General features: G+C 42.1%; 1 protein-coding gene across 1 annotated transcript in view; it reads right to left on the reverse strand.

Moving 5' to 3' along the window:
* Positions 1–4,737, reverse strand: part of LOC122564775 (glutamine synthetase-like) — an 11,868-nt gene extending 7,131 nt beyond the window's left edge. Inside the window, exons 1-4 of the mRNA XM_043719986.1 lie at positions 4,625–4,737; positions 4,371–4,544; positions 4,096–4,257; positions 3,551–3,697 (exon numbers count right to left, since the gene is read on the reverse strand). Coding sequence (XP_043575921.1) covers positions 3,551–3,697; positions 4,096–4,257; positions 4,371–4,536 — 475 coding nt within the window. The 5' untranslated portion in view covers positions 4,537–4,544; positions 4,625–4,737. The remainder of the gene's footprint in view (positions 1–3,550; positions 3,698–4,095; positions 4,258–4,370; positions 4,545–4,624) is intronic.
* Between the last annotated feature and the right edge of the window lie 7,151 nt (positions 4,738–11,888).

Genomic DNA, 11,888 nt, shown 5'->3' on the forward strand with positions numbered 1-11,888 from the left:
GCGGGAAGTGGAGGAGATGCGGTGGAGGGCATCGTCAACCACGTCTGAGGGGAAATTGTGGTCTTTGAAGAAGGAGGCCATCTGGGTTGTTCGGTATTGGAATTGGTCCTCCTGGGAGCAGATGCGGCGGAGGCGAAGGAATTGGGAATATGGGATGGCGTTTTTACAGGGGGCAGGGTGAGAGGTGGGTAATCTAGGTAGCTGTGGGCGTCGGTTGGTTTATAGTAAATGTCCGTGTTGAGTCGGTCGCCCGAGATAGAAATGGAGAGGTCTAGGAAGGGGAGGAAGGAGTCAGACGGTCCAGGTAAATTTGAGGTCAGGGTGGAAGGTGTTAGTAAAGTGGATGAACTGTTCAACCTCCTCATGGGAGCACGAGGTAGCGCTGATACAGTCATCGATGTAGCAGTGGAAAAGGTGGGGGAGGGGGAGGAGGTGCCAGTGTAGCTGCGGAAGATGGACTGTTCCACATATCCCTCCTCCCTACCTTTTATCTTAGCCTGCTTGGCACACCTTCCTCATTCCTGAAGAAGGGCTCATGCCCGAAACATCAATTCTCCAGCTCATTTGATGCTACCTGACCTGCTGCGCTTTTCCAGCAAAAACATTTTTCAGCTCTATATTTTACCTAAGACAAACTTAGGACTAATTGATGCTAAATGTGAACCGTATGTAACTGTTTTGACTTATGGACAGACTTAAAAATGGAATCATTTTTAACCCCGGGACTTCCTATACAACTTTTTTTAAAAAAAGCATGTACTCCTTCTACACAATCTTGGTCATTACCATGTTCGTTATACTGACAGGTCAGGATGTTAACAGACTCCTATCTCAACCACTCTTTCCAGACTTGAAGTGAGGAAGCCATCGAGTACTCAACTTGTAACTGCAGAGAATAGTAACCAATAGTAACTTCCCAATCGAGATCTCTTACTAAAGATTTTTACTTCTCACAAGCTGAACACTGCACCCCACCCACCCCAAATTCTTGATCACAGTGACAAGAAATAGATGGTCTAGTGGACAGTGAAGATGATAATGTCAGTGTGAAATGGGACCTTGATCAGAAGGGCCAATGAGTGGCAGATGGAATTTAAATTTAGATGAATGAGGTGCTGCATTTTAACAACGCAAATCTGGGCAGAACTTACATACTTCATGTAGGGTCCTGGGCAGTGTTTCAAACAAAAATAGACCCAAGGGTGCAGGTGCAAAGATCCTTGAAAGTGGAGTCACAGGTTGTGAAAACAGCATTTGGCATGTTTACTTTCATTAGTCAGAACATTATGTATGGAGTTGGAACATCATATCGTAGTTGTACAGGACATTGAGGCTGCTTTTAGAATGACACGTACAATCATGCTTACCCTTCTATAAAAGGAGGATGTTGTTAAACTTGAGGATACAAAAGAGATTTACAAGGATGATGATGGAATTGGAGGGTTTGAGCTCTAGGGAGAGACTGAATAGGCTAGGGCTATTTCCTTTGGAGTAGGAGAGAGTGAATGAATCTATACAGTCTTAAAATCATCTATGGGCATGGATGGGCTGAATAGCCAAAATCTTTTTCCTCCGGTAAGGAGTCAAAATTAGAGGGCATAGATTTGAGGGGAAAGATTTTAAAAAGAAAAGAATCGAGGAGTAATCTTTTCAGAGGGTGGTGGGTACATAGAATAAGCTGCCAGAGGAATACTGGTAGCTGGTACAACTACAATGTTCAAAAAAGGCATTTGGATGGGTATGTGAATAGGAAGAATTAAGCACAACATGCACCAAATGCTGGTAAATGGGACAGCTCAAACTGGGATATCTGATTGGCATGGACAAGTTGAACTGAAGGGTCTGCTTCCATGTTGTACGAATCAGAATCCCGTAAAGAGTGGAAACAGGCCATTTGGCCCAACAAGTCTACCTCAACTCAAAAGAATGTCCCACCCAGACTTACACCCTACCCTATTCCCTGTAACCATGCATTTCCCATGGCTAATCCACCTAACCTATATATCCCTGGACACAATGGACAATTTAACATGATCAATCCAGCTAACTGCATATCTTTGGATTGTGGGAGGAAACTGCACCACACTGAGGAAACCCACGCAGACATGGGAAGAATGTGCGCAAACTCTACAGACAGTCACCTAAGGTTGGAATTGAGCCTGGGTCCCTGGTGCTGTGAGGCAGCAGTGCTAACCACTCAGCCACCATGCTGCCCGGTGACAAAATTCTGTTGGACAAGGATGAGGGTGCCTCCAGTTCTCTTCTGGATCCCCATACCTGTCTCACTTGAAGTCATACCCTCAACATGGACATCAAGAATGAACTGAAACAACACCCAGGTACCCATCTCACTCAATATATTGCAGAGTCCAAAGCTCAACACTGAGCCAGAGTTCTTTATCTGCAGATGCAATGTCCTCCTTCCATTATAAAGGTCTGTGGGGACATTGCAGTTTTTGAGGAGTTCCAAAAGACATAGCAGCATTAAATACAAAACAAGACCTAGACAGGTTATTGGTAAGTGACATTGATAGTTGTGCAGTGTCATAAGCACCTTCAGCCAATGGCAGAATAGGTCTCTTAAGCCAGGGGTCAACCGCTCCATCTTTTTTAAAATATCCCTCCCCACCACCTTTCTTCTCAGCAAGATCCTGAACTCAGCATGGACTCTGACTCTTGGCCTCTGCCTAGACCCGGTGTGGCAATCTCTTGGCTCAGCCTTCTCCTAGCATGCACCTCAGGCCTCAAAATGATTAGAGCAATCTCCCAACTGAGGTGAAGCCTGGAGTGATCTGAAGTCGAAGCCTGGCACAGACTAGAGACTAAGTGCTGGGTTGAGAGGACTGTTGTTCTGAAATGGATTTAACATTTTTGTTTTCAACACCATCCCACTCAAGAATTTGTACTTAAATCGGTACTAGATGTCCAATAGCTAAGATGGTGCCGTAAGTGGTAACCTATAAAAGTTTTCATTGTGTTTACTTGAAGACGTGTGCTAATAAAGCAAATTCAAATTCCAACAAGGTAATGTAACTACCTCCCCTTTTAGTTCAATGGCATTACCATTATGGAATACTCAGTTACCATGGGGGACATTGTGGGAAGACAGTTTAACTATCAAATCAAAATCAGCTAGGAACCCTGCAGCAAATAACTTCCTTCCAGTCTCCCTAATGTCTGCCCATCCATGAAATAGTCAGTAATGCAATGAATTACTCTTCACTTACTCGATGGGACTCCTACACCTACGAAACTTGATATCAACCATGTTCGAGCAATATACTCTACCTGATTGGCACCAAATTCACCACCTTAAAATGGAGGGGTCACTGGACCCAAAATACTAACTTGGATCTCTCTCCACAGATGCTGCCAGACCTGCTGAGCTTATCCAGCTATTTGTTTTTGTTCACCCAATCCTATATTGTTGACTGTCTACATTTTTGCTATAGTATCTGCAACAAATTTAACCTCATCTGTTATGAGCTCTTTACTTTTGGACAGCTTTAAGGCAGTTACAAAAATTTACAAATTCACTCTCTGGCTTTACCTTGTGGTCCCGGAAATCCATTTTGAGGCCAGCCATAAGGATGCCCATTGATTCCCAGCAGAGTATACTCTTGCTCCAAACCAAACCAGGGATGAGTGTCCTTCGCTTTCTCCATCACTTCATTACAGGTGTGCCTCAAGTTGGTCTCTACAACATACATATTTGGAAGTCAGCTTTCCAAAAACAAAGTAATACTACCATACACTGAACTGCAGAGAGCACAGCATATGCATTCATCGGCAAGAGTCCTGCAAACAGCAGGACAGAAAAAAAAAACACTTTAAAAAACATTTAACACAAAAAGTACTTTGAAGTTTTCAGGACATTAAAAAGGAAGGTTTCAAACAGGATTTAATCAAACTTGAGTACAGGTTTCTATTAAAACAAAAAAAAAGTGTTGAAGAAACTCAGCAGGTCTGGTAGAATTTATGGATAGACGAACGTACCTGTTGAGTTTCACCAGCATTTTGCGTCCTTTTGTAAGTTTCGTATTGCCAGTATCTGCAGAATTTACTTTTTACCTGCACACGGTTTCACGAACTCACCTGCCGGTGTCCGATTGTATTTCAGAACCTCACAAAGCACTAGTTTGTTCGGATCCAGGATGAAGGGATCCCGAAAGATGCGGACCGGAATCAGAAACATGTCGCTGTTAGAGCCTTCCGCCTGATAGGTACTGGATCCATCAAAATTCCACTCGGGAATATCTGCAAATGTTTTTTTTTGGGGGGGGCGGGGGGAGCCAAACAAATCAGCAGAGTTAAACGGTTATTAGAAAAACAAAGTTTATGAAGGTGGTAATTTTAAATTGAAACCAGACCTTCAATGGTTTGAGGTTCCGAGTCCAGGGTTTTGGTTTTACAACGAAGACCTTCTCCAGTGCCATCGATCCATACGTAGGTAACCTGTACCTTCCTCTCCTGAGGCAGTTTCAGGTACTGCTCCCTCACTGTCTTGTTCAACTTGGAACTTACAGCCACTGACATCTCGACTTCTGAAGAACATAAGCAACGGAGTGATGGTCATTTACAGACATACACGCTCTCATAAAAAGCAAGGATATTCATCACTTACCTATCTCGCCTTAGAAGGCGAAATTGATCACAAGAAAAACCACCTCTTCAACTAACTCAGCAGTGCAGAACTTTTGCCTCAGTTTAATATTCGTCCCTCCCAATTGTCGAGTGAGAATCATTGGGTGACGCGTGGCGGAGGTGGGGTTTTATTCGAATTGGTTCAACAGGTGATTGATTGTAATGAGCTGGGGGTTAGGACAACGTGTCCAGGGCGTAGCTACAACTCTTTTTATTAAAAGCAATGCGGGCAAATGGAGTCGAAACATAGGTTAAAGTTTAAGATTTTCGTCTTTTTTTAAAATATAAATGAACCTGTTCAAAGAAGTCACTGCATACCACTGGAGCAGGTGGGACTGGAACCCAGGCTGCCTGGCTCTGAGCTAGGGATATTATCATTGCACCACTAAAGATCCTTACAACTAGGCTACTTACTCTTGTGGTATTAACCAGTTTCTCTGTGACGAAGTCACTAAGTTTGATCAGTAAGTATAATGTTCAGTTTGACGACTGTAGGCACAGGTGAGGCTGTGTACGACTGCAGGAACCAACAGGCCATTTTCATGCTAGTAGCAAGTGCAAGAGGGTTTACAGAAGAGATGAGAGAGAACACAAGATCAGATGACATAGAAGCAGAAATTAGGCCATCAGCCCACTGAATCTGTTTCACCATTCAATCATGGCTGATAAGTTTCTCAACCCCGTTCTCCCGCTTTCTCCCTGTAACCTTTGATCCCCTTGATACTCAAGAACCCATCTATCTCAGTCTTAAATGTACTCAATGACCTGGCCTCCACAGCCTATTGTGGCAATTAATTCCATAGATTCACCACTCTCTGGCTGAAGACGTTTCTCCTTATCTCCGTTTTAGAAGGTATTCCCTTTAATCTAAGGCTATGCCCTCAGGTCCTAGTCTCTCCTACCAACGGGAACATCTTCCCAACATCTACTCTGAGCAGGGCATTCAGTATTTTGTATGTATCAATTATATTCCCCCCTCATCTTTCTAAACTCCATCAAATATAAACCCTGAGTCCTCATATTTTAAGAAGGTAAAAACAATGACTGCAGATGCTGGAAACCAGATTCTGGATTAGTGGTGCTGGAAGAGCACAGCAGTTCAGGCTGATGAAGGGCTTTTGCCCGAAACGTCGATTTCGAAGCTCCTTGGATGCTGCTTGAACTGCTGTGCTCTTCCAGCACCACCAATCCAGAATCCTCATATGTTAAGCTTTTCCTTCCTGGGACCATTCTCATGAACCTCCTCTGAACATGATCCAAGGCCAATGCATTCTTTCTGAGATATGGGGCCCAAAACTGTGTACAGTACTCCAAATGTAGTCTGACCAGAGCCTTATCGATCCTCAGGAGTACATCCCTGTTTTTATATTCAAGTCCTCGCAAAATAAATGTCATCATTACATTTGCCTTCCTAACTACTGACTCAACCTGCAAGTTTACCTTGAGAGAATCCTGGAATAGAACTCCCAAGTCTCTTTGCACTTCAGACTTCAGAATGTTCTCCCCATTTAGAAAACAGTCCATGCCTCTATTCTTCTTACCAAAGAGTATGACCTCACACATTCCCATGTTGTACTCCATCTGCCACTTTTTTGCTTAGTCACCTAACCTATCCAAGTCCTTCTGCAACCTCCCTGTCACCTCAATGCTATCTGTCCCTCTACCTATCTTTGTATCATCTGCAAACTTAGCCAGAATGCCCTCTGTTTCTTCATCTACATTGTTAATTTATAAAGTGAAAAGTTGTGATTCCAACACTGAGCCGTGTGCAATGCCACTTGTCACCGGCAGCCATCCTGAGAAGGACACTTTTATCTCCACTCTCTGCTTTCTGTCAGACAGTCAAGCTTCTCTCCATCTTGCCTCTATCACCATGGGTCCTTATCTTACTCAGCAGCACCTTGTCAAAGGCCTTCTTGAAGTCCAGGTAGATAACATCTATTGGTTTTCCTTGGTCCAACCTGCTCCTTACTTCCTCAATGAATTCTAGAAGATTCATCAGGCATGATCTCCCCTTGATGAAACCATGCTGACTTTGCCCTATTTTACTATACACTTCCAAGTATTCAGAAATCTCATCCTTCACAATGGATTCTAGGAACTTATTCAAAACTGAGGTTAGACTAATTGGTCTGTAACTTTCTGCCTTTTCCCTTACTCCCTTTTTAAACAGGGGTGTAACATTAGCAATATTCCCATCTTCTGGGAGCCTCCCTGGTTCTAGTGATTCCTGAAAGTTCACCACTAATACCTCCACTATTGATTAAGCTATCTGCTTAGAACTGTGGGGTATAGTCCACCTTTGGTCCAGGTGATTTATCCACGTTCAGGCCATTCAGTTTTTCTAGCACCTTCTCCTTCGTGATGGCCATCATATTCACCTCTGCCCCCTCATTCTCTTCTACTTTTGGGATATTACTCGTGTCTTCCACCCTGAGGACTGACACAAAGTAATTGAAATAAAATAAATCGCTCTGTCACCTTAGTGGGATGTTGTAATCTATCCTAAGATTCCTGCAATTTTTAAACACCAGTCCCTCCACTGGTGTTTAAAAATTGCAGGAATCTTAGGATAGATTACATCATCTCACTAAGTTGACAGAGCGATTTATTTTATTTCAATTTAGTCTATTCACTATTCACAATGTGGCTGCCTTTTCATTGGAGCACCAAGCACAAATTAGATAGCAGTTTTGTAAAATATCTGGTCATTTGCAAACATGACTCCGAGTTCCAGTTAGTTACCACTTGATTCCTTTGCAATGGTCTCACCCTTTAAATACAGATATGTTTGGTTCTGTGGGGCTTATTAACTAAGGTAACAGGAGGGTTGGACACCTTTTGAGGAGCTTGTCCTTTATTTATTTTTGAAATTACTTCTGACAGGCAGTAGCTCAACACTGTTTGAATCATTGACCATATTGTAATCAATTCCTGTGCTACAAAGACACAGGACTGATTTTTTTCCTTTTGTTTGGAATGGTAATACATAAAGCTGAAAAGGATGTGACATGTTTGATTTCTTGCCTAGTGTTGACAGTTTGGATAAAAGCAAACCACTGTGGATGCTGGAAGTCTGAAATAAGTGCTGGAGAAACTCAGTAGGTCCAGTAGCATCTATGGAAAGAGAAACTACATTCTGAAGAAAATTCAAGTTGGACAATAAACATTAATTCTGTTTCTCTCTTCACAAATGATGCTAAACATGTTGAATTTTGTTACAATTTTTAATTGACAGTCATGAATGCTGGTTCACCAGAATGGAACATCTGTGGGTTTGAGTAACTGAAGTTTGAGGGAGAGTGAGAAAATAACAATTTTAAATTAAATACTTTTCATAATCTTGGGACACACCAGAGCACTTTTCATCGAAAGTATAATTATTGTATGAAGAGGGAATATACACAAAAATTTAATGACTCTCTGACAGGGAAAATTATCGAATAAATCAGTTCAAATGATTTCTGAAAACATGAGGTTGATACAAGAGCATTTCGCAGTTTGTCTGTACCTTAAAATTAGACTAGTGAGGTGCTATTCCTTGGTACCTGTTATCTTCTACTGTGTTATAATACTTAACTGTGAATTTTTAATTGTATACATTGTGTGACAATAGCAGCTGCCAAGAACTGACTCAAAATGTTGCTGCATTGCATGCTATCGATACCTGATGACATATGATCCACGCGATTAAATATTTAATGCTATAATTGCAGATAACCTCACAAAATAATAAATATTAATTTCTAAATTCTATAGAAAACATATATTGGCTAGGAACAAAATCAGAAATTGCTAGGACAGCTTAGTAAGTCTGGCAGCATCAGTTGAGAGAAAGCAGGGTTAGTGTTTCAGGTCCAGTGACCCTCCTTCAGAACTCAGGTATTATCTAGGAGTGTACTGCAAGGCTTGATGCTTGCAGATTTTACAAAATCATTGCAACCCTTAGAAGGCATTAAACTCGACTGTCTGTTGTTGCTGTTCATTATAATGCATTTTTGTGGTTATAAAGAGACCAGAAGCTGTCCACTGGACTTGTATTGAACCATGGATGGTTCAAACTTCTTCATTTACATGTTGGATCCTTTCATCATGCTATCTCACCACTGGAATATTGTACAATGTCACTTTTATCCATGAAGTTGCCATACAATTTTGTATTTCTCAAATTGAGGCAGAGTAACACGTTTGGAGAGAGCTCCAAATGTGACTGCAGTGTATGATACTTAACAGCAGATGCATAGATAAAAAATGAATTTACCAGTCTGGAGCTTCATGAGTGCTACAAATTCATTTAGTTTAGCAAGAAAACAAACTCAAAAGTTGGACTGAAGGGTCTGTTTCTGTGCTGTCTGACTTTATGACTCTAATATATATGTCATTCCGTCTATTGGAAAAGAACAGCTAGGCTTTGTCTTAAATATAAGCTTGGAGAACATCCTTGATCAGTGCAATGTAAATGTCATCTATGAGCAACTCCAGCATCTTCCTTTTATCAGTGAAGGGCTAATGTAGTTTGCTTTTGATCAGGTTAATGAGATTGAGGCTGTAAATTGTCAGAGTTCTGGAGTCTCTTGATTGTAAATATAGAAATATGTTGACAGTCACATCCATCACAAATCTGTTTATACCATTGTGGCATTGGTGCAATTGCGCTTAGATTTTCCTTTGATTTATACAACATGTTCCCAGCCAATGAGAGTGTTGAGGGGGAATGGGAGGACCATGGAGCAAAGGGTACATGTTGGGGGTCAGCACACTCACCAAATACATGGCTGCCTGCTGGGCATGATCATGACGCTGAAAGTGTACAAACACTGAAAGCCCGGACTTGAACCTTTATTATTATTATTTTTTCTGGGAATATAGACCGTAAAATATAAGAGCAGAATAAGGCCTTTGGCCTATTGAGTTTGCTCTGCCACTCAATCATGGCTGATATGTTTCTCAACCCCATTCTCCTGCCTTTTCCCCATAACCCTTGATTCCCTTACTAATCAAGAACCGATCAATCTCTGTCTTAAATAAAACTCGAAGACTTTGCCTCCACATACCCCGTGACAATGAGTTCCACAGATTCACTATCCACTGCATGAAGAAATTCCTCTTAATCTTAGTTTTAAAGGGTCTCCTCTTCACTCTGAGACTGTGTCTTCAGGGACTAGTCTGTCCTACTTGTGGAAACATCTTCTCCATGTCCATTCTATCCAGGTCTTTCAGTGTTCAATATGTTTCAATGAGATCCCTTCTCAACATTCTAAAATCCATTAAGTACAGATCTAATGCTAATATGACAAATGCTTCATTCCCAAGATCTTTCTTGTGAACCTCCTCTGGACCTTTTACAATGCTAGCCCATCCTTCCTTAGATATGGGGTCCAAACTACTCACAATATTCCAAATAACCAGAGCCTTAACAACCTCATACAGCCTTATACAGACTCAGCAGTACGTCTCTATTGTAGTATTCCAGCCCTCTTGAACATTACATTTGCCTTCCTAACTGCCAACTGGACCAGCATGTTAACCTTAAGAGAATCCTAAACCAGGACCCCAAGTCCCTTTGTGCTTCAGATTTCCAAAGCCTTTTCTCCATTTAGAATACAGTCAAGGCATCTATTCTTCTTATCAAAGTGCATAACTTCACACTTTCCCACATTGTATTCCACCTCCCACTTTTTTGCCCGGTCTCCCAGCCTGTCCAAGTCCTTCTGCAGCCTCTCCACTTCTTCAACACTACCTGCCCCTCTACCTATCTATGTGTCATCTGCAAACCTAGCAACAATGCCACCAGTTCCTTCATCCAGATCGTCAATATTGTTGTGGTCCCAATACTGATCTGTACGGAACTCCACGAGTCACCATTTGCCATTCTGAAAAGTATCCCTGCTCTCTGCCTTCTGCCAGTCAGCCAATCCTTTATCAATGCCAATACCTTGCCCATATACCATGGGCTCTTATCTTATTTCACAGCCTCCTGTCCAGCACCTTGCCAAAGGCCTTCTGGAAATCCAAATAGATCACATCCACTGGATCTCCTCTGTCTAACTTACTCGTTATTTCCTCAAAGAATTCTAACAGATTTGTCAGGCGTGACCTTGACAAGGCCACACTTACTCAGCCCTATTTTACCATGCACTTCCAGGTACTCCATAATCTCACCCTTAATAATGGATTCTAAAATCTTACCAATGATGGAGATCAGGCTAATAGGTCCATAGTTTCCTGTCTTCTGCCTCCCTCCTTTGTTAAACAGAGTATTACATTGGCCATTTTCCAGTCCTCTAGGATTCTCCCTGACACTCCAATGATTCCTGAAAGATCAGCGCTGTTGATGACCAGTTTATTGAATGACTTATATTGTCACATGCATTTTACAGCAAGAATACAATAAAACACTGTGAAAAGCTTTCATTTGGTGCCACGATTCGGTGCCATGTTGAATAACTTAAGAATAAGGGAAAGTAAAAAAATGTATAATGTTGCCAGTGTTGGAGAATTTGAGTTATAGGGAGAGGCTGAATAGGCTGAGGCTGTTTTCCCTGGGAGTGTCGGAGGCTGAGGGGTGACCTTATAGAAGTTTATAAACTCATGAGGGGCATGGATACGATAAATAGACAAGGTCTTTTCCTTGGGGTGGGGGAGTCCATAACTAGAGGACATAGGCTTAGGGTGAGAGGGGAAAAATTTAATAGGGACCTAGAGGGTAACTTTTTCATGTAGAGGGTAGTGCATGTATGGAATGAGTTGCCAGAGGAAGTGATGGAGGCTGGTACAATTACAATATTTATAAGGCATCTGGATGGGCATATGAATAGGAAGGGTTTCGAGAAATATGGGCCGAGTGCTGGCAAATGGGAGTAATTTGAGATATCTGTTCGGCATGGATGAGTTGGACTGAAGGGTGTGTTTACGTGATGTGCATCTCTATGACTCTATATAAAGAGTCCATCAGCCCTGAGCCAGCTCACAATCAATGATGCCTGTGCCGCCATCCATCCTCCTGTGCCTCGCTGCTGCCTACACTAGACCCAACCAATGTTGAAATCATCAATCCTCAGGAGCCATCTTTCATCACTGGGTCAATTCTCTTCCTTCTCACTGCTGCCTGTGCCAGACCAACCAACATCAGTGTCGTGTCTCTATTCATTGGGCCGAGCTCACTGATGTTGCATTGATACCCTTCCACCTTCTGTCATCACTTCACCGCCACCAGCGCCAGACCCAACCAATGACAAAGTTAT

The sequence above is a fragment of the Chiloscyllium plagiosum genome, chromosome 30 (genome assembly GCF_004010195.1).
Source record: "Chiloscyllium plagiosum isolate BGI_BamShark_2017 chromosome 30, ASM401019v2, whole genome shotgun sequence".
In the NCBI taxonomy this organism is placed as follows: Eukaryota; Metazoa; Chordata; class Chondrichthyes; order Orectolobiformes; family Hemiscylliidae; genus Chiloscyllium; species Chiloscyllium plagiosum.